Source organism: Ictalurus furcatus, chromosome 16 (assembly GCF_023375685.1).
Source record: "Ictalurus furcatus strain D&B chromosome 16, Billie_1.0, whole genome shotgun sequence".
Classification (NCBI taxonomy): Eukaryota; Metazoa; Chordata; class Actinopteri; order Siluriformes; family Ictaluridae; genus Ictalurus; species Ictalurus furcatus.
Window position 1 is genome coordinate 6,176,521 of NC_071270.1, and position 23,723 is coordinate 6,200,243.

At 39.2% G+C, this 23,723-nt stretch overlaps 2 protein-coding genes across 3 annotated transcripts; both read left to right on the forward strand.

The window, feature by feature from the left end:
* The first annotated feature begins 1,697 nt into the window (after nucleotides 1–1,697).
* On the forward strand, nucleotides 1,698–5,215 carry LOC128620373 (elongation of very long chain fatty acids protein 7-like). Of its 2 annotated transcripts, none has more exons than XM_053645318.1 (8): nucleotides 1,698–2,068; nucleotides 2,601–2,688; nucleotides 2,790–2,980; nucleotides 3,268–3,348; nucleotides 3,448–3,504; nucleotides 3,592–3,697; nucleotides 3,796–3,932; nucleotides 4,052–5,215. In XM_053645318.1, exons 2-8 carry the CDS (start codon nucleotides 2,625–2,627, stop codon nucleotides 4,274–4,276), a joined length of 861 nt encoding a protein of 286 aa, XP_053501293.1. In that variant the 5' UTR covers nucleotides 1,698–2,068; nucleotides 2,601–2,624; the 3' UTR covers nucleotides 4,277–5,215. The 2 variants fall into 2 exon arrangements, with proteins under 2 accessions (XP_053501293.1, XP_053501294.1); XM_053645319.1 differs by lacking the exon at nucleotides 1,698–2,068 and adding an exon at nucleotides 2,089–2,499.
* Nucleotides 5,216–5,262: 47 nt separating this feature from the next.
* Nucleotides 5,263–23,689, forward strand: depdc1b (DEP domain containing 1B). Its single transcript, XM_053645317.1, has 11 exons — nucleotides 5,263–5,379; nucleotides 12,152–12,417; nucleotides 12,504–12,645; nucleotides 12,733–12,860; nucleotides 14,599–14,729; nucleotides 14,820–14,867; nucleotides 14,981–15,121; nucleotides 16,501–16,667; nucleotides 17,311–17,487; nucleotides 19,519–19,710; nucleotides 21,425–23,689. The coding sequence occupies exons 1-11, from the start codon at nucleotides 5,332–5,334 to the stop codon at nucleotides 21,590–21,592; spliced, it is 1,608 nt and encodes a 535-aa protein (XP_053501292.1). The 5' UTR covers nucleotides 5,263–5,331; the 3' UTR covers nucleotides 21,593–23,689.
* The last annotated feature ends 34 nt before the right edge of the window (nucleotides 23,690–23,723 follow it).

The window sequence follows — 23,723 nt, forward strand, 5'->3', positions numbered from 1 at the left end:
TATAGTGTCCATGCTCATAAACAGTTAATTTAAATCTGTTTTTAGAAATATACAAGATGTAAATCACCTATATAGACCGTTATACAGTTGTTGTTGTTTTTTTTATTACTGCAACATTGCAGCATGTGTCTTGGTCATTTCTGTAATCAAGTAAAAAAATTCAGGCTGCAACAAACAATATTAGCGTTTCTTTTTCCTTTAAACAAGACATCATATAACTTCAGAGCTAAATTACATGATTGTTTTTTTTTGTTAAAATATATGTAAATATAAATATATATGTTTTCTATCATTTTTGGGCATCATGATTTTTATTAATCACATCCACAGTTATATACATAATATAACATGCAGTGAAATGAAAACATCACAGATGATTTTCCCCCTAGTCCTATATTCACGGCATCAAAACAAAACAACTCTATTATGCAAAATAGGTCCTAAGCCCAAAAATCTCTACTTTTTTTTGTTGATGTTGTTCTGTAAAATATTCGCTTACGAATAAATAAATTGTTTGACTATGCATGGAAAATTTTACTAAGACATTGAGTGGAATGTTGACTTGTAACTTACGTATCAGAGAATAATCTGGAAAGGAACTGTTTGTCATAGTCATAATCGGTTTCTAAAGCTACATCCTAGCAGACAAATAGTGAACAAATTTCATTTTATTATTTTTTTTCTTAAATAGTTTAAGTACATAAAACAATGAAATAGAAAAAGAGAGAAAGACACAGAGAGAGAGAGAGAGACAAACAGAGAGAGACAGAGAGAGAGACAGAGAGACAGACAGAGCAAGAGACAGAGACAGACAGAGAGAGACAGACAGAGAAAGACAGAGAGAGACACATAGAGAGAGGGACAGAGAGAGAGACAGAGAGGCAGACAGAGAAAGACAGTGAGACACATAGAGAGAGAGACAGACAGAGAGAGAGACACACATAGAGAGAGAGAGAGAGACAGAGAGAGAGACAGAGCCAGAGAGGTACAGACAGAGAGAGACAGACAGACAGACAGACAGAGAGAGACAGACAGACAGAGAGAGAGACAGAGCAAAAGACAGAGACAGAGAGACACATAGAGAGAGACAGAGAGAGGCACAAAGAGAAAGACAGAGAGACACACACAGAGAGAGACAAAGAGAGAGACAAAGAGAAAGACAGAGAGAGACACACACACATACACACAGAGGCAGAGACAGACAGAGAGAGACACAAAGAGAAAGACAGAGAGAGACACACACACAGACAAAGAGAGAGACAAAGAGAAAGACAGAGAGAGACACACACAGAGAGACAAAGACAGAGACAAAGAGAAAGAAAGAGAGAGATAGACACACACACACACACAGACACAAAGAGAGAAACACAAAGAGAAAGACAGAGAGATAGAGACACACACACACAGAGACAGAGAGAGACACAAAGAGAGAGAGAGACAGGGAGAGAGACAGAGACAGAGAGAGACAGGGAGAGAGACAGAGAGAGACACAAAGAGAGAGACACACACACAGAGACAGAGAGAGACACAAAGAGAGAGACAAAGAGAGAGAGAGAGAGACAGAGAGAGAGACAGGGAGAGAGACACAAAGAGAGAGACACAGAGAGAGACACACACACAGACAGAGAGAGACACAAAGAGAGAGAGAGGGAGAGAGAGAGACAGAGAGAGAGAGACAGGGAGAGAGACAGAGAGAGACACACAGACAGAGAGACAGAGAGAGACACAAAGAGAGAGAGAGACAGGGACAGAGATACAGGGAGAGGGACAGAGAGAGAGACAGAGAGAGACACACAGAGAAACAGAGAGAGACACAAAGAGAGAGAGAGAGAGAGAGAGAGAGAGAGAGAGAGAGCGCTATTGCTACTGAATGGAGTTTCGGTCCAAATTCCGGAAGTTTCTTTCATGCTCGAGCCCATCAGATTGTGGGCGGGGCCTCGGCACAGGTGCGCTAGTATTTAGAGCAGGTAGTCGTGTCCTGTGAGTCAGTACTCATTTACACCTGTTAGCGAGAGGACGGAGGAACGTGGGATTAAAAGTCACGCGGGACGAGGCAAAAACCGTCGAGGTATGTTGAGTTTTTAAAGCTTTATTTACAGCAGTGTCGTTGAGTTTGGTTGAACGCCTTCGAGAAGCCAGTCAGTGTTTTAAAAGCCCGGCCGCGTGGAGCATGGAGCATGGCTCGTGCTGTTATTCTGTTGCTGGGAGACGTTATGATTGAGTAAAACCCAGGAGCGGTTTTAGACGCCCACTTCTCCCTTCCTGGGTGGCAGCATGTGCGCAACCTGTCGACCCTGTTCAGGCGTAACACCATCGCTTTCATCATCTGCTTGCTCATTTTGAATATTTCTGTCTGGCTCTTATTGGATTGGTGGTTAAAATCTAGTTCATGCACTCTGAGCTCCAGAATTTTCTGATGCAGTTTGTATTTTCTGGAGAAAGTGTCTGAAAAGGAATCTGATTCAGTGTGGGCTTTCTTGTTTTCAAAACAAGTTTCTGGTGAGATTCCTCAGATCTGATTATCACTGGTGAATTTCCAGTTTTGAGGCATCTTGTGTAGTGACATCATGTTGTTGTTGTTGTTGTTGTTGTTGTTTCAGGCGCAAGTAAGCATCTTTTAGAGGATGGAGCTCAACAAACTGACCTCAAGTGCTGCTTTGCTTTATGATGAGTTGCTTAAAGAAGCAGGTGAGTTTGTTCATGTTTTGGACTTCTTCTTCTAATCCAGCCTTCCAGCTAATCTACGAATTTTGCAAACTGAAGCGTTTTTGTTTTGTATTTCTCTGTAGACCCAAGAGTTGAGGACTGGCTCCTTATGTCCTCCCCGTTCCCTCAAACCATGATCATCCTTTCCTACATCTACTTTGTCACAACGCTCGGACCTCGTCTGATGGAGAACCGTAAACCTTTTGACCTCAAGCAACCTATGATCATCTACAACTTCAGCATAGTTGCATTCTCTCTCTACATGATTTATGAGGTAGGTAACCATGATGGATTCTGTGCCTGTAATGATTATACAGTAAGCCCTTTGTAGTTTAAGTACTTGGATAAGGTATTCATGATCTTGGCCATAAGCAAGAATTAATGGACTGAAGTAACTGTAATACTTTTGTTTTCTATTGTAAAACCCCATGGGAGTGGTGAAGGAATTCTTGAGCTGTCATTGAGAACCTGATTTTTTTTAAAAAATGAAGGTGTGGAAGGGTGTGGGTTTGTGTGCACTATAATGTTAATCTAAGCAATTTGTTTTTGTTTCCTTTCCAGTTTCTCATGTCTGGCTGGGCCAATGGTTACTCATACAGGTGTGACATTGTGGACTATTCCAGCTCACCACAGGCTCTCAGGGTACAAAACAAAACAAAAACCTAACTGTCTTTTGTTCTGTAAGTCATTTATCAAGTGTATATATCGTCATGATGCATTCCAACTGTCTGTACTCTTTAGATGGCATGGACATGCTGGCTGTACTACTTCTCCAAGTTCATCGAGATGTTGGATACTGTAAGTGCTAGGTTTTGTTAGCATATTTTTGCTTTTCAGCTGTTGTTGTGTTTGTTTAACTTGCTTATCTCCCCCTTATTTTGACAGATTTTCTTTGTGCTGAGAAAAAAGAACAGCCAAGTCACTTTCCTCCATGTGTACCATCACTCAATCATGCCCTTCACATGGTGGTTTGGAGTCAAGTTTGCTGCAGGTAGAGTGTCAGTTTATTTGGGTGTCATGTTTCTTTCACCCACCCCCACCCCCAATTTATCCCATGAGAAATGACGAGATCTGCCCGTTCTTTTTCAGGTGGTCTGGGAACCTTCCATGCCCTGCTGAACTGCTGTGTCCATGTGATCATGTATACATACTATGCCCTGTCTGCTATGGGCCCAGCCTATCAGAAATACCTCTGGTGGAAGAAGTACATGACGACCATTCAGCTAGTAAGTCATGATTCTTTATAGTACAAGTCATTGTCTCAATTCTGCTACAAACCATATCTAGACTACAATCAAGCTGACTTGATCTTTTGTGCTGAAATTAACTAAATTTTGTTCCTAAGGTTCAGTTTTTGATGGTGACTGTCCACATCGGCCAGTTTTTCTTCATGAAAGACTGCCCATACCAGTTCCCAGTGTTCCTCTACATCATTTGGTTGTATGGACTGATATTCCTGGTTCTTTTCCTCAATTTTTACTACCATGCATATACCAAGGGCAAGAGATTGCCCAAAGTCCTTCAGAATGGAGCATGCTTCCTAAACCGTGCACACAAGAAGATTGAATAAGGACTTTGTACTCTGTCGTTACCCATAAGTGAAGATCCTGCAGCTTTTTAAATTTTCTTTAGTTTCCTTTAACCATTTCAGAAAATTCACCCACTGTGTTTTATGTTAAAACTTTGTGGAATGCCACTTTCTCACTGAATGAATATTGCTTGACTAGCACATGTGGTTTTACACTGAAGATGTGGATCCTGGTTTGTACGGTCTTCACTCGGGTTCTGAAATGTTTATGGGGTACGATATTTTAATGTACCCTTCGATTGTACATTTTAAGCCCACCTTTGAAATATGACCTAACTGCTGGTTTAACTAAATACATGGATCGTGAGAGCGAAGGTACTTGTTTTTAATGCTGTTGGCCTTTGAAAGGGCAGTGAAAGGTCTGCTTTTTACTTGGTAGGTTCCTTAAGCAAACCTTGGGCCCTTTCCCCAATGAAGAGCATGACTGATAACTACGCTTGAGTCCTAGGTTGAATGTGGTAAACGTGACAGCTGGGTTAATTTGGAGTTTTCAGCTTTTGGAAAAATTTTATTTTCAGTGTTTATTGTTAACTTCTTAATATTCTTGTGGCTATTCTTGTTGGTTTTTTTTTTTTTTTTAAAAAAAAAGTCTGACTGAGGCATTGGTGTTCTTCAAAGAACCAAATATGCCAGTGATCTATGGAGACTGTTTGTTATTTTCCCCTAGTCCTTGTATTTATGTATTTTGTAATCTTTACAGCGCTCTATTTATATACTTGAGTTTTTGTTAAATGGAAAAATTGTGCCTTTTTATTCAACAAAATAAATTATTTGTCAATACGTTTGTTTTTGTGCATTTGTTGCTAATGCTGACCCGGAAGTCCTCCTAACCATATTTGGCGCAACCGGTTTGGCACGTGATCTTTCGTTGTCCAATCACGTTGCCCGAAACAATGTGTCCAGTTTGAAAACCGAGCGTGCCTCCCTGTTCAACAATTTTATTAGGAAGTAAATGCGAAGAAGTTTGATGGACACGAAACCGATGTTTTAATGTAATGTAGTTTAATAAGTTGTTAATTATAACGACAGGATTAAAAATGGATGGGAATATGATCGGCCCCGGTCCGTACAGGGCAACAAAGTTGGTAAGTTTTGCACGCGCGCCGTTAACACTGGCACGCGAGTGACTGATTACAACAAATTTTCTAGTAATTTCTTGCTTTTGTCAAATTATTTTGTTTAACGTTAATTTCGTGGTTCGAGTTTATGAATAACTTTAGTATTTGCAGGTCAAATAACACCGGCGTCTCTCTCTTTTTCTTTTTAACCCTAAAACTTTAATTTTGAGTAAGCTAGGCAGTTCCCCAGCTTTGGGGGGTTCTTATTACTGGAGTTGATAATCAGCTAAGCTTTCCTGAAGTTAAAGTTCTACCAGTTCACTATCTAGTAGTTTCTGTGGCTAATTAGCTAAGCTTGGTGTTTACACTAGCTCTCTCATACAGAAAGCTGCCTGCGTCTCAGTGTTAAAGTCGAACAGTGAACTGTCCTGAAGTATTCCCCACATGAAATGTATATTTTTCCTCAGTTTGTGTCAGTAACTGAGCTGTATTTTCTGTTGAGTTGTGCGAGCAGTGTCTGAGACTATTTTCGCCTGGAGCTTCAAACTCCAGTCACGTTTAGTCACGTAGCCTTAAAGTAAAGGTCCTCTCTGACACACATTAAATATGTTTACACTGTAATATTTATGATGTGTTTAGTGATTGTGGTGCTAATTTGTTGGTCGGTTCTCCATTTTTATGATTCCTGTGAGAAATCAGTGGCTGTGTGCTGTAGGGGTGTCACGATACCGTGGACGTGTCTTCCGGTACCGTACCGGCTGAAGCGTCGCCATACCGTAAAGATACAAATGTAAAGACAAACTGACGTTTCGTCTGAATACTTTATTAATGAGACTTAATAACTGGCTGTTGGAAAAACTCAAGAACAATCACAGAATTGGAAAACAACTAATTCAATGTGCCACATATTTAATCTATTATTCCTTAGAGCAATGAAATCATGCAAATGGAAATTGTTCTTAGAGAACGAAGAATGATATCTTCATTAAGGATATATAAATGAATTTGAAACGAGCTCCAAAATATAATAAAATTGTAACTGTTCGCTCGCTTACTAGCGAACACTGTTAATTTTAGTATTTACACACAGTGGTTAGCGTAACGTTAGCTCGCTTTGGCTAATTTTAGTATTTACAAAGCAGTTAGCGTAACGTTAACTCGCATACTAGCAAACAGGAACTCTTTCAATATTAAGATAAAGAATTTGGGTTAAATGAAGTATGACTAACCATTGTGTATTCTGCAAGTAGTGTATGTCTCATTTTAGCGATAATGGTATTAACTGGCTCACTTCCAACATTATTTACTGTATTACCGTATTGACGATACTACCGTTTAAAAAATACAGCGGGATCGGCGGTATTTTGAAGCTTTAGTATCGCGATAGTATCGTAGTACTGGTGTACCGTGCAACCTTAAAGTGTTGCAGTGACATCACTGGGAGACGTTACTAGTAGAGCTGTGACGGTGGCAGCTTTTTACCACCACCGTGGTTAATGACCAAACAAATATAAAATAACATATATATTTGATGTGTAAATGTGTGTTGTATTGAGAAACACCCTGAGGGCGCTGTGGGATACGGTGTTGTGATTGACCTGCAGAGGAGAGGAGATGTTTCTCTGACGATTTATTTATTTATTTATTTATTTATTTTTTACTGGAGGTGCACGATACTAATTTTCTTAGCCGATACCAATAACCGATTACTCAGAGTGATATCGGCCGATACCGATAGTTCTGCCTTTTATACCCTCTTTTAAATGAATAATAATTAATTTCACAATTCTGAAGGAAACACAAATAAAAACTTTATTCTATCCATTTCAGCAAGTTGTTTGACAGTAACTGGTTTCATAAACAGAAAACACTTTACTCTAATTAACATTAACACATGAACTACATTCTGAAGATTAAGGTAAGATTATTAACTTATTGAATGTTAATTCATATTAACATTGACTGAATTCTGAAAAACCTCCTGTTAGTCTCACATTCACTCTCCACTAACACAAGCATTTCTTCTTCATCGTTATCATCAAACTGGTAAAATATAATATCAACTTTTATATATTAACATTAACTGGATATGAAATATACTACTCTACAAATATATTTTTCTGTGCAATAGCCGATATACTTTTTGTCAACTCCTCTTCATTTAAATCTTTCAACAGTGTACTGGTGATTTAATTCAGCACGAGCAGCGCGGGGGGGGGGGGGGGTATTAGACTCGACACCGAAACTCCCGCTTCACTGCTGCTCACTTCCGGTGCAAAATTTTAGCAATGCAGAGATTACAGAGATTACAAACTGCAGTTTTGTCGTCATTCCACACAAGAGACATCATCTTTGATGTGTTTTCCCGCCCTCTTTTGATTGACGGGATATTATCAGCCCTGATCATCGGATGTTTTTAAACTATCGGCCGATAACTAATAGCGGGAAAAATAGCCTTTATCGGCCGATACTGATTATCGGCTGATACATCGGTGCATCTCAAATTTTTACAAGTGTAGTTCCACAAGCCTATAAAACTTTGAAAGAAATACCATTAGGACGGTAACTTAAATAATATGTTACAAATCTAAATATTAAATAAACTAAAAAAACACGGGTAAGTGACATGCCTGCTGAGATTTGTAGTGTTTGCCCGTTTAACACTTTCTTTTTTTTTCCATAAAGCTGACATAATTCTTCATCCATATTTTTTGGTTCACCTCTGTCATTAGGCACGAATCCAAAATGTTTCCAGATCACCGATGTAACATTTGGTTTCCCAACAATATCCATCGCAGCGTCAGAACCCGAAGTGAAATCGCAGAATTCACCTGACTGGATTTTGCTGCGCTCAAACAAACCTGTGCCAAACTAACAGACAAAACCAAATAAAGTATTTGATTATGATTACGTAATTTGTGTATTAACATAAAATCTCCTGTTATATGACAAATATATAAATACAAATGAATATTGCAACTGTTGTTGTTGTTGTTGTTATTATTATTATTATTATTATTATTATTATTATTATTATTACACTTTTATACCAAATGTTGTACTTTGTACTGTCATAGTGCCCACTCAAGCAGAAATATTAACGTGGTGTGTGGTGTGACACTAACGCAGGTAGAAGGTTTGGCGCTGTGGTGGTGCGGTTGCCATGGCCACCATCACAGCCCTAATTACTAGCTCAGGTACAATGGTTTTTAATTGGAGTTATTAAAATAGTCTCAAACATAAGGGATAATGGTCAGATTTTGCGGTTGGCTCGTAGGAAAACAAAAGAGCAAATGCGTATTTTCTCCGTCACCATGTTTTAATTTCATGTTAATGTGAAATCCAGTGTAGAAGTTGTGGAGATGTTGGACTCAAAGGTCCAGAATGCAATGCAGCTTTACAACACAGTTATGCAGTGTTGCAGAAAAGACTCGGCTCGGCTTGATAGTTGAAAGAAAGTTGAAGCTCTGGAAGCTGGTCTGTTTTAGCACGGTGTTCAGACGAGAGCCGGACAAACTACGGCCCTGTTCGCACCTGGTATTAACATCTCAAATGATCCAATCGCAGGTGGCAGCAGAGACGCATAGCCTTGGCCAGTTGTGTTTGGACTTCGTACATCATTTCTGCTGGAGGAAGGTTGTTGCACGAGGAAATGACACAAATTTTATGTAAATGTTCGCTGTTTCAAATGCTTTTCTGGCGAGGTCGGCTAACAGAACTTGTAAGTCCCAAGCTTCAATTGGTAAAAGTCATAAAAACCCCCTATCCCCCCCAATTCCTCAATTCCCAACTCGTCAACTTCTCAACTACAAATTCCTTCTCCGTGTATGGAGTGATATCAGTTCATCATGGCTGTGCACAGCATCCGAATTAAACAATATACGCTTCTGACGTGATGTAATTCCGACCAGCGAATTACCACTTATGAGGACTGAGGGCTAAATCCCACTGGCCCCACTATCAAACCACATTGTAGGTCAAGAAGAAAACTGTTAATGAAAGTGAAAGTCATTTTGTTGAAAGTAAGTCTTGGGCACCATTGAGAAGCACATGTTAATCATGAAGATGAATTTGTTTAAGTACTGTTTAGGATGGAATTTTCCTGTAAATAAAGTTTTTAAAAATGTTATTACTAATGATCTAGCCTCAGAATATTTGGAGCCAAGGATGATTAGTGAAGCAATCCCATATAGTCAGTGGAGGATGTTTATCATTTATGATGATGATCCTTCAGCTGTGGGGGAGGGGAGCATGGTGGCCTAGCACGTTTGCCTCGCAGATCTGGGTTTGGGGGTTTGAATGCCGGCTAGTGTGTGCAGAACTTACATGTTCTCCCCATGCGTCGTGGTTTTCCTCCTGGTATTCCGACTTCCTCCCGACATGCGTTGCAGTCTGATTGACATTTCCAAATTAGTTTGTGATTGTGCCCTGCGATCGGTTGGCACCCCGTTCAGGGTGTCCCCCCACCCTGCGCTCCGAGCTCCCCCACGACCCCGTGTAGGATAAGCAGTACGGAAAATGGATGGATGGATCCTTCAGCTGGTTACTAGCATGTGTATAAATGAATGTAGTGTTTTAAAATGTTGTATTCAACAAAGGTACATCTTATTTTATCTCTCCATTCATAACTCTGAACAGTGCTAGGCAATAAAAACCACAATGATTTATCTTAGAACATCAGCTGAATCACATCTCGGGCATGAACAAAGGATTTTCAGCTATTCACGAAAACAACCCCAACACCCTTTGTGTCTTGTTTAGTCTGTGTTTATCTAAACATTTGAATCTTAACATTTCTGGCATCTGACCTGTTTCTTCGAAGATAACATGTGTAGCTGTCAGGCTTATCTCAGAGTGGGTTGTTTAGCACCGTGTCACGTACGTGTCACATACCAATCACATACTATGACTGAGGATCTAATACTATGACCTGATACTAGTTTTCGGTGTTTATAGTACGTTTCCTGATAGCATGAGTTAACTCAAACCTGTGAGTTTTTACGAATAAAAGAAAATCCAAAATGCTCCTGTCAATAGATGCTTCACCAAACATCAAGTAACGTTAGGAGATATCTGATATTAGAATCACTTTTTAATCTAGAGTATACCCCGGGATGCCCCGCAAAACCTTTCCAAAGCAAGATGAAAATCTGTAGTTTATCAAATACTGGAATGTGCATGGAGTGGCAGATACATTATATACACATTGTTTAAAAATGTTTGGCGTGTTGAAAAAGTGTACGAACATCTACACTGGTTGAAGGTTAATTTATTTGAAGAAACTTCCTAGTGTTTTGCTAGGGCACTGGACTAGCCTCCAACTGAGCATGCACTTCACTCTGGACAGCAAACAAACTTCTTTGCATTTAAGCAACACTTCCCCACAGAGAACGAGTTTTGAGACAGGAGACAGTCTGAAACTGAAAACTGTGGCAAAAATCGAACATGATCTTCAAAGGAACAGCATTCTAAGCTAACAATTTTCAGACTTCGTTTCCGCTAATCACGGTTTGTGAATGCGCTGTGAATGGGTTTTCATTTACGCTTTCAAACTTTTGGTTTACGCTCCGCAAGTTTACTTTCGCCATTCTGGCACGAACCTCTTGTGTGGGCGGGGCTTAACAGCAATTTACTCTCGTTGGCTAGTGAGATTTGGATCGACAGCTCGAGTGTCCAGCTGAGGAGGAGGAGAATGATGATGATGACGGCGTCGATCCTGAGAGCTCATCTCGTAAAAAAAAAAAATAGTCGTATGAGACTACCCAAACGTCAAATGTTAATTACGAGCTACTATGCTGAATAAGTAAGTAAGCAAGTAATTTCCACTACAAAGTACAAACACTATAACTGTACAGTGAACCGCATCCAGAACGCTCTCCTAAATTCATTCCACTGAAGTCTCGACTTCCTGATCAGGCTCCTATCGGTCCAAATCTCACTAGCCAATGAGAGAAAATTGCTGTTATGCCCCGCCCACAAACTTGCGAACGCAAATTTGCGGCGTGCAAACGAAAAGTTTGAAAGCGTAAATTAAAGCTCTGGCAACGCTTTCATAAACCATGATTAGAAAACTGTTAACGAAGAAGGCCATGGAAGATTTTTGCCACCGAGCTCCGTGTTTTCAGTTTCAGAGTGTTTTTCTTCTCTCATTGTACATTTTTGTTTGTTTAATTATTAAAGCATATTAAGCTAGTGTGGCAGTCTGCAGTCCTGCTTACCCAAAAATACATTGTTGTTTTGTGTAGTTCTGGTCAGCAGCATGTTCTTGATATCTTGATTATCGAGTCAGTACAAAAAGCATTTTACATTTCAAAACATTAGATTTCCAGCACAAAATGAAATGTTAGAGAAAAATGTTTGTATGTCGGTAAAGAAAGCAGTATATTAGGTAAGAGACACTTTTCAGACAAAAAATACCGAGACTGGATCTGCAAGATAAATAAAACTTACAGCTCATTTCCTTATAAAACTGCACACATTGTACCTGAGACTACTAATTTTATTTTAAAAGCAAAGCGTCGTCACATCAAATATTGAGTTTGTTTAATTCATTACTGTTTACTGCTCTTTATATTATTTTGATTCATGTAGAAACATTTAATTTCATTATTTTTGAAGGCATCTTTGCTGTACAGCATTTCTTTGCATTCCAGACTTTTGCACAGTACTGGCTGTTTTTTGTTTTTGTTTGTTTTTGCAGTCTTGAAAGCACAATGGATCGTTTTTCTGGGTACATCACCAAAAATCAAGTGACTTTAAGAAATACCTTCCATCACAACCTTTCCTTTCTGTCTTTCAGTGGAATGAAACCATCAAGCTTTTCCGTGGAGGGATGCCACTGAAAAAACACTGGGCTCATTTCCGGAGTTATGATAACAGCTTCACCGGCTCAGAGGCCATTGATTATCTCCACGAACTGCTGAAGCGTAACCAGAACTTTGGGCCTGAGGTGACCCGCTATCAGTGTCTACAGCTGCTGAGGAAGTTCCTTAAGAACCATGTGATCGAAGATGTCAAAGGACGCTTTGGTAAAGAAGACTTTGACGACAACGGACGTTTATACAGGTGCTGATCTGATCTGTAGTTAGTTTTATGTCTTTTGTCCTATGAGGTGTATGTACATTTTATTTATTTATTTTTTGTCGTATCAGATTTCCTCCACAGTCACCCCTCAAGCCCGTCCCTCAGCGTATGCCTTTGGCGCAGAGAGACTTTGTTCCGCAGACACTACGATGGGATGACTGTGACGACTCACGAGTGCCCTCAACAATACCCATGAAGCCACTTGTTTTGGTAAAGGATTTAGGATCGGATATGTAAAACGTATTAAAGGTTGTGTGAGAACATATGAGACAAGTACAGAATTTCTTTTCTTATTAGAATTCTGAGACATGGAACAAGAGGCACAGTATTGCCATAGGGGAAGTTCCTGAGTGCAAGCTGGTTCGGAGGAGAGACATCACGCCAAAGCGTGAGGACCAGATATGGAAGTCAATGACTCTGAACCAGTAAGTATTAAATCTGCAAAAGATAATACATAGTCTTTATGCCTATACATTTCATAACGTGTATTCTCAGGGGAGGACATATCAGTAGCCCAGGACAAGCAGATTTCATGTCCAGGCTGTTCGTTTTTTTTTTTTCATTTGTGCTCGCCATGGTGGACAAAAAGTTCAATTGCCGGGGGGGGGGGGTATTCCCAAAACAAAAGATTTCATTTGGTATGTTAAAAATGAACACGCCATCTAGGCAGTAGAATAGTTTTTACTAGCTGGATTAATTAGCGTGCATGGATTACAGGCATTTTTTTTTTCTGAATTAGGAATAGAGGTCGCCCGATACTGGATTGTACCGATACCCGTAACTAAGTCGTGCGGTACCTGCTGATAAACGATTAATCAACCGATAGTTTTTAAAATTGATGCTGAGTGAAAACATAAAACTCAAAGTAAAATATTGCTGAACTTTATTACAAGTAACACTCCAAATAACTAATAAAAATAGCGACCACCAAAATGAATCAAAAATTACTTAAAATAACAACAAAATTGATCAGTGACAGTTTTTATTTCGCCTCTAGAGGCCGCTCTTGCACTGTATAATGATAGCGGACCCTTTTCAGCCGCTCCCGCAACTGGGAAAAACTATTGGAGTGGATTTTTGCAGATAACCGATAGTTCCAGCAAGCGGTTTATCGGTGCATATTAATCGACAAAACCGATCAAACGGTCGACGTCTAATTAGGAGCACGCAGGAATGAAACACTGACGAAACTGAGTGCGAAGCTGAACTCTCATGTTAACTACAGGTGGTCAGTTCACGGTTACAGATGCTGACAAGTTAAAGACACTAGCCAGACTCCACAAATATCTTTACTTCTCTTCTTTTTTTCCTTTAACGAATAACACATGACAGACCGTGAAAATAATACACGTTGGAGGGAGGGGGGTATTGGGTTGTGCTGCAGCATGACGTGAAGCTGGTGCATTATTTTTGTATAACTGCACAATCTGGAGTTTGTTATTCTGCTTAAACCACAGCGATTCGCCGTTTTTATATTACGATTCAATGCTGTGGAACATCCAAGAGACAAATTATTACCTGTTCTTATGTTCTAGTCACTATAAACAGTTATTCCCTCACAGTCATTTCTTCAGCCACTTTCTCTCTCTCTCTATCTCTCTCGCTCTCTCACCATCTTAAAAAATTGAGCATGTCTTTTTACCGAGAAACCGGAACATGCAAACTTTTATACGGTTATACAGTATACAGCAATCGAGACTCCTTCCATAAATGCTAATTAAATGTCTCCTAACAAAAAAGTCACCACAAAAATGATTATACGTTTTACTTTATTAAACATGTTTTGTTGAATCCATTTAATGTGAAGCGTCTGCCTTCTGACCAATCAAAAATTTCTGTACATGCCAGTCGATGACGGAGCGCCACTTCACATAGACAAAACTTGATTTTTTTTTGTTGTTGTTGCAAAACACAATGTACTCTTATCATCTGTGTTAGAAGACAAGAATAAACATACACTTGTTCATTTCCCGTAGTCTATATTAATGCACTTAAGTAGTTAACTACGTCTTGTCATTCATTGTTACATTACTGGGCAGCAAAAACTTGGGACTGGGCAGCACACTGGTGCTTTTACTTCCCTGGTGAGCTATCTAATAAATTTAGATGATGAATTTGTCCACCCCTGATTCCCCAAAATATTTTAACACTGTTGTTGAATAGTTTACAGAGCGTTCTGGGTCTCCAGTCTTTAGACGGTGTTCTCAATGCCAAGCTCTTGAGTCCCAAGCACATTGTCTACAACATATTTAGTGTCAACAAACAGGGCATCGTTGTTCTGAAGAACAAAGCAGGTGAGAATGCGATTAAAATGAACTTGAATTTTTTTTCGATATTTGTATATAAATATTTGTTTGATATTGGTGCCATCTGCTGTTTTACAGAGGACCTTCCTCACTGGGTTATATCTGCAATGAAATGCCTGGCAAATTGTAAGTAAAAAAAAAAAAAAAAAGAAGAAGTAGTCATATTTGTACATTTTATTTTCTGTTTTTTGATCTTTTTAATCATTTCTGATTTGGAACGAAATCTTGTGTTGTTTCAGGGCCGAACGGAAATGAGAGAAATCAGCCCATGTATTCCGGCTTTGAGCGAGACGTTTTTCGAACAGTAGCCGAACACTTCCAGAGATTGAAGGAGCCACTGATGACATTCCAGCTATATGAAATTTTTGTCAGCGTTCTGGGTATAAGATAAATACAAAGGACAGCGATATCAAACATACAGTTGAGGTCATAAAATTTACATACACCTTGCAGAATCTGCAAAATGTTAATCATTAAAAAATAAAAATAGGGATCATAAAAATTGCATTTTGTTTTTTATTTAGTTCTGCCCTAATTAAGCTATTTCACATAACAGATGTTTGCATATAGTCCACAAGACACACAATAATAACTGAGTTTACACAAATGAACCAGTTCAAAAGTTTACATACCATTGGTTCTTAATACCGTGTGTCGTTACCTGGATGATCAATGACATGACTGTTTTTCACGAGTCCCTTGTTTGTCCTGAGCAGTTAAACTGCCCACTGTTCTTCAGAAAAATCCTCCAGGTCCTGCACATTCTTTGCTTTTCCAGCATCTTCTGCATATTTGACCCCTTTTCAGTAGTGTTTATATGATGTTGAGATCCATCTTTCACACTGATGACAATTACAAAAGGTGCAAACATTCACTGATGCTCAAGAATTCAACACGATACATTAAGAGCCAGGGGGAAACTTCTGGGAAACATGTAAATATCTTATGTGGCTTCTGAAGTGCAGTACTAAATGAAAAAATAAGATCTTTAAACAGAATAAAAAGAATTTACAGTGATATAAATACGAGTCTCTCAGTCGTCCTCAGTGTGAAAAGATGGATCTCAACATCTTATAGTCACTGTTGAAAAGGGGTCAGATATGCAGAAGATTCTGAAAAAGCAAAGAATGTGCAGGACCTGGAGGATTTTTCTGAAGAACAGTGGGCAGTTTAACTGCTCAGGACAAACAAGGGACTCGTGAACAACTCTCCCAAAATATAAACACAGTCGTGGATCATCCAGGTAACGACACACGGGATTAAGAATCAAGGGTGTGTAAACTTTTGAACTGGTTTATTTGTGTAAAGATAGTTATTGTGTCTTGTTCAGGGCAGTACTAAATAAAAAACAAAATGCAATTTTAATTGTACCTCTCCCTTTTTTATTCCTTTATTTCTTCTTTTTTTATTTATTTATTTTTATTTATTTATAAATATTAGTAAAATTTTGCAGATTCTACAAGGTGTATGAGCTCAACTGTGGAGGATTAGTTTATTCTGCAAATTTAGGCCATTTCCAGAGTTACACATGATATATGGTTGGGCTGATCAGATTACAGTAATCTGTATTTTTCTTTTTAGTTTTGAAATAGCAGCACATTTGCCTTGCACCTTAGCTCATAAAAGGAATTAATTCTGTTAAGCTTAATTGCCAATATTATTTTAAAAACATCCAAAGCACATCCTGTAAATCCTGTACTGATAGGTGGAACTGAATAGTGTTGATATCTTACACGTTCCCCTCCCTCTCTCCGTTCAGGACTTCTTCCACGCCGGCAGATTGTGGTTGAGGCGCTGCAGGTCTGCTGCCTCCTCCTGCCTCCAGCCAACCGGCGAAAGCTGCAGCTGTTAATGCGCCTGATGACTAAAGCCTGCAACAATCACCATCTCCCTCCACTTAACGATACCATCGGAACACGCACCCTGGTTATTTACATTCCTAATTCTCTCTAATATGAGCCTAGATGTTTACTTATACTTAGCTTTTCATCAACCTGACTGAGTTCATATAAATGTATTCCGATTGAGTGACTACGTAGTTAACGTGAGATTTAAAGCACTTAATAACTCACTCCCTGCGTGTACTTTACACTGAGGTGTATTCTCAGTGTAATTATTTTTCAGTTCACGCTTAAACCGATTAGACAAATTCCACTCTGGTGCACCTCATAACCTCATTACGACTCTCCACTGAAAACGAATGACTTCCCATTGTCTTTTTTCGGGAAGCAATGAAAAGCTAGCATTAGTGTGCTCACTTGCTTCTCACTGGCTTCTGTGATGTGCGTATTGCAAAGGCCAGTATTATAATACTGATTAACATCACTAAAAAAATGAGACGCTTGTAAGTCCTGTCAAAGAGCTTAGCCGAGCGCTTCACTTTAATAATATCAGTATCAGCAAAATTTCCTTCAGACGGTTTCTTATAGAACAAATGAACAATTAGATGGCTATCAAATATTCCGAAACCTTTTAAAATGTGCACTTCCTCACAGAACGGTTTTCTCTACCAGCTGTAGAGGAAGGCTTTTATATCAGATCAGATTGCCGTTTCTCCCCTCATTTCTAGATGGTCCAGACTTTCTCTCGCTGCATTTTATGTTCATCTGATGAAGTGGACCTGGATGAGCTGCTGGCCACCAAACTCGTAAACTTCATGATGGACAACCATGAGAACGTGCTGAAGGTCCCCGCCGAGCTGCAGAGATCTGTGCAGGAGCATCTGTCCCACCTGCGCAGAGCTCAGGTTGGTCGCACATATATACATACACACATGCTATAAACAGGAGTACACAAAGTCAGGCTTCTTTGCTTTGTTACTGAGTGATTGACTCCCATGTGCATGTATAAAATTTTCAAGAGGCAATTTGTTTGTGTTTGCATTTATATAAAAAAATTATTAAAGCATGTGTGTAATTTTGGCACGTTTTAACAAGAAAGGCTATTATAACTTGTAACTTGTGTGAAACATGCACTATTTGGCCAATAGTTTGTGAACACTTGACCATTACACTCATATGTGCTTGTTGAACATCACATTCCAGATTTTGCTGTTATAATAAACTCCACTCTTCTGGGAAGGCTTTCCACTAGATTTTGGAACATGGCTGTGGGGATTTGTGCTCATTCAGCCACGAGAGCATTAGTGAGGAGACCTGGTGCTCAGTTGGTGTTCCAGTTCATCCCACAGGTGTTCAGTTCACTCGAGATCTTGCACCCCAGCCTTGGCAAACCATGTCTTCACAGAGCTCGCTTTGTGCACAGGGGTGCGATCATGTTTGGGCCTCTTAGTTCCAGCGAAGGGAAATTGTAATGCTACAGCATACAAAGACATCCTCAACAATTGTGTGCTTCCAACTTTGTGGCAGCAGTTTGGGGAAGGTACACATATGGGTGTGATGATCAGGTGTCCATACATACCAACAGTGAAACACCACTGGGCCTCATTAATTGAGCTGGATAAGAACGAATTTATTTGTAAATTGTTCATATGAGCATTTACAAAAGAAATTTGGTATTCATGAAAATCCTGTAATTTTGGGAAAACGTTCGTATCCTACTCGTGCAAACTTATGTGTAACTAATGTAAACCTCAATCAAACTGATTCAAATCATATAAAGCACAAGAAGTTACTGCACTTTTCTATTAGGATTACGCTGGCAAGTCGAAATATCTTGTATATTTTTATTTACACACACAAATTTAATGAAACTGTTGTGAAACTCAGTCCTTACCTATTAATGGCTTTAACTACAGAAATATGAAAAAATGTCAAATTGAGAAAACAAGCCAACACAAGTTCATCAATGAAGACAAAGAAGACCAGTAATTCTATTACGAATGACGCCGTATAAAAGAAACATGAGTCGTATAGTCCCTAGTGTGACATGGCTTCATGGAGGGTGTTGAGGGATTTCTGGCCGAGAGTCGCACACACACGTCGCTCGGTTACTTGGCTACAGATTTTGGCCTTTTTGGTGCCGTTACGCCGTGTAACATACGAATAATAATGTAAGAATCATATTTTTGCATTGTGAACTTTGCCTTTCATGCCGTTTTGTGGGCGTCACCAAATGCAAATCAGCTATGCCGTGCATGAATTCATTAAACAGGCGCACGAGGTTATGAACTAAATTGATGTTACCGAAACTTTTGTAAATACAGTGGATATTTTTCTTTCGGTTTAGTTTCCGCAAACTTTTATAGGCAGCTTTATTAAAAGACCGATAAATGAGGCCATTGTGCACAATGTTTATTTTACTATTTATTTAATATATTATGAAGAGTGCCAGTAATTATGCACTTGACTGTGCAATATTCTGACCATTCTGAGCAGTCAGTTTGAGTTCTGCTCCCATTACATTATATCGGTCATAGTCTAATTCTAAAACGGTACAATTAAATCTAAATCATGAATCGGCCATATGGTTAAACGAATCCAGTATATTTTATTAATTTTGCATCGACTATTGATTATAAATTTACTTTTGTTAAAAATCAGGTAACTGAATTATTAAATCGGCATCGTAGATCGATAAGGAACCACTTAAACTTCTATTATATGTTGCGAACAGGACGTTCACCTACGTCAAACTGTTATCAGGTTTTGACCAGTATTTGCTACCCAGATATTTGTATCATATCCAAAAGGAAAAAGGGGGTCGGTGCTTTCTTAGAGAGCGATCATGGCTAGCTAGAGATGTGGATGAATCACATGGAAGAATGACCGATCTCGTTAAAGCTGCGAGTCTCCTCACACTCTTGCGTGTTTATTAGATAAAATATGCAGGTGCAGACACAGACTCTACGCTGGAATCGCCAGCGCACACTTTCTGCAGACAAATCAGCAAGCAGGAGTTTGAGGAGCAGAGAGTCACAGGCTCCCAGGGAGCGATAGTTGAGCTACTAGAAGGGATCATTCACGACAAGGCCATGTCGATAAAGGACAAGAAGAAGAAACTGAAACAGGTCAGAGCTTTCTATGTTAATTATAATGGATTCATTTTTTTTTTTTTTTTAAACAGCTCACCACCCTCATTGGAAGACAATAAGGAGTTTGTTAGCAATGTACAGTGAGGGGAAATAAGTGTTCAGACACTTGTTTTTTGTTATTAATATACTTCCTGTGCATATACTATATCCACTTCAAATTTACACACCTGATGTCTTTTGACTTTGTACTTGGTGCAAAAAAAGTATGTATTCATAAGCATTAAAAAAATATTTAACAAATGAAATTGATAGGAAGAATGTATTCGGACACCACAAATGAACTACATTAGTACTTTGCTGCAAAGCTGTCATTGGCAATTGCAGCTTCAAAACGTAATTGGCTTTTTGAAGCATTGCGGTTCAGTTCTGGCTCATTCCTTCACTCCTCTTCATTTCGCAAGGTTACTAGGGTCTCTCTAATGGAATTTCAATTTTAAAATCCCTCCATAAATATTCAATAGCTTTCAAATCAGGAGATTGGCCAGGCCATGCAAGTCCTTCTTGACTTTCTTTGGCTGTACGTTTGGGGTTGATGAGATTAAATACGTCCTCCAGTATATCCTGGTGCAGTTGCAATCAAAATTATTCAACCCCCATTTCAAAGCAGGTTTATTGTCAAAAAAGAAAAATGAAGCTAACAACGGCTGCAACCAGATTTCTGAGAAGGCAGGTTGTGAAAAACCCTGGAGTGAGGTTTCAGTGAGCACAGTAAGGCACGTACTAAACACAGAAGGTTTCCATGCCAGAACTCCAAGACGTACACCACTACTGACCCAAAAGCACAAGAAAAGTCGTCTCAAAGTCATATAAATAAACCACAGAAGTTTTGGGATTCTGTTCTGTGGAGCGATTAAATAAAACTGGAACTTTTCGGCACAATGGATCAGCGGTATGTCTGGAGGAAGAAGAAAGAAGAAAGAACACTCTGTCCACAGTCAAGCATGATGGTGGCTTGGTAATGCTCTGGGGCTGCTTTGCATCCTCTGGCACTGGAAACCTGCAGCGTGTGGAAGGCAAGATGGATTCATTGAAGTATCATGAAATCCTAGGAGAAAAAGTCACACCGTCTGTAAGGAATCTGAAGCTTGGGCGTCATTGGACCGGCCAACAGGACAATGATCCCAAGCATACCTCAAATTCCACCAAAGCTTGGTTGCAGGAGAAGTCCTGGAAGATTCTACAGGGCCATCACAGTCGCCTGACTTGAACCGCATAGAAAATCTCTGGTGAGATTTGAAGAAGGCGGTTGCAGCACGCAAACCCAAGAATATTACTGAACTGGAGGCCGTTGCTCATGATGAGCGAGTTAAGATTCCTCGGGAACGCTGCCAGAAGCTATGCATCTCGTTTGCAGCAGGTCATAATAGCAAAAGGGAGCTCTTTTTATGGACTATTTAAAAAGGAAGGAAAGAAAAGGAAGAGAAAGGGAACAATGAATAAAATAAAAAGTAAAGCAGAAGTAAAAAATCTGATTAGGGCTTCTTTTTTTTTTTTTTTTTTTTTAAAGCATATGTATCTTGATCCCAGTTTTCTTTGGTTTAAAATATCAACTCATGTCTGAGTTGTCAAAAGTGAGCAGATACAGCTTTCCAACCTGTTGTTATTGAGTTGTTTCAACTGCAGCGGTTTGTTTTCTCTGACATTCTGACATCTTGCCTACTAATCTTTTCATATTTTTCCTCGGCCTCAGTTCCAGAGATCCTATCCTGACATCTACCGCAGACGCTTCCCTACACCTGAGAGCGAAGCTGCCATTTTTCCCGAGAGGCCTCAGAAGCTCAAACCCCAGCTGACATTCTTCACCCTGAAAAAGAAGTCGTTGCAGCCTTTCCAGAGGAGCTGGAGCTTCCGTGCTTGAACCAAAAATACAGTTAGCTCATCATAAAGCTGGCAAATACTGGGGGGGAGGGGGACTGTCTACAGACTCAGTTATCAGCCTGTAGCTTCTGGGAAGTGTAGTATTGGTAGAGCTGGAATTGTTCTGTTTCATCTCAGTGCATGACTACTGGAATATTCCTGCTTTTAATTACACTTGAAAAACCGACACTGGTTTATGGATTATTTAATTGAATACGTCTCATATAGTCATCACGATATCCAGTGATGACTGCTTGAAGTCTTATATTTCAGAAGGCATATCACCGAACTTGTCTAGTCAAAGACTCGTACTCTTGATAAATATTTATGTGTGATAGCTTCGGACAGCACGGCAGAGCCTGGTGTAAGAGTGCACGCGAGATGATGTTTTTATCGGTTTGTTCAGCAACCATAATGGAAAACCCTGTTAACATATAAATCGCAGAGGTGCCAATATATATGGTTTAGCTGTAGGATTTATCATTTTTGACCCCTTGTGTTTTTGAGGTATCGTATCGTCCTACATATGTTAAACTATGTAGCGGATAAAATTCATCCGGCGGAAATTCACTGAAGGGGAAAGGACACGGGATGCGAAAGACGGTTACTTTCGCTTCGTCTACAAGTGAACTTTGACCTGTGAATTTTCAAGCTTCAGTCTTGTGAGCAAATAGAATAAAAAGAAGTGGGGGGTTGTGGAGTCTTGCGAGGTAAAAAGAAAAAGGAGTAGCTGCTTAGTAGCGTCACACAGACGTGCTGTTTTCTTACTGTTGTTTGGAGCACATCTGGAAAAGAAATTAGCCGTCTCGTTCACTCACATACACTAGGATTTTTTGAGGTGACAACGTTCTATTTTATTTCTCTCAGGCTGCTAGGATTTTCTTATCCGTAACGTTTCGGGTCAGTTCCAGGTCCAGCTGCCTCATGTTTTGCTTGGCTCGCTGCGAGACAGAGAGCAAGGAAAGTAATGTACAGTTGCACCGTATCAGCCGTTGTCTTTCATCTCATATTTTCATCCTACATACTCTTTCTTTAGACTTTTATATCCTGTTTTTTTTTTCTATTTTTGTATTGAAAGGTGTAGTTATATAGTTTTTCAGACAAGTAATTTTTTTCATTTTTTAAAAATTTTTATTATCATTGTATTTAAAAGATTTTATATTAGTTGTATTTTTTTGTCACAGTATTACTTTTTGTTACTCAACCAAGGTAGTAATCATTTTGGACTTTGTTTTTGGCTGCTTATTTGTGATGATCTGTTTTTGAAGTGTATATTTTACTGAAGTGAGTACATACATGATGTTCTCATTAATCCCAATATGAAAGTGTATTTCATAGCGGAAAGGTCATGCAATCCTTCAAGTCTCAAGTCTTGTTTGTTTGTTTGTTTGTTTGTAAAGATTCAATTACATATGGCTCAACTGTATATTTGTATTTTTTCAGATGCTGGAGTTAGTGTTACTGTCTGAAATGTTGTACAGTGATCACTGCTGTAATAAAAAAACATGTATAAAGAAATGATTTGCATATGGAAGTAATTTTGTTTGTTTGTCTTCCCCCACAATTCCGTTTATTCTTCTTCAGTTCAACCAGTTTGAAACCTGTTCCTGGATTAAAAGTATGTAACAGTTAACAGTCATTTTTTTTTAACATCATACACCATAAATCAGTCCGTACAGGATTTTGCAGAATTTTCATTGGTGATTGGTGCAGCCAAAATTTAAGCATTTTTGGCTGCACCAATCACCAAAGAAAAAATATTCGCAAATGTTTTCAAAGTTTTTGTGTTTGTTTTACAGAAATTGCATGAAATTGTTTTGCAGGCTTTCACAGTGATGTTTGTTGGTAAATGAGGCCTTTTAGCTGTACTCATGTTCAATACACGTGATCAGAAATAAGAGTAAGATAACTGTAGGAAGAGCAGAGAACGCTAGAACTACAACACAGAGACCCATATCAGGATCGAACAGGAATTGGCTGCGGACACAACTGACCAAAATTTTCCAAGTGTAAGAGACCATTACATATGAACGTGTGCAACATGGCTCATCTATCACTTCATTCAGTAACAGCATAGAAGAAGAGAACACATCTAGACGTGCTCTTGGAGGAAAGGGTTCGAGAGTGTTTTT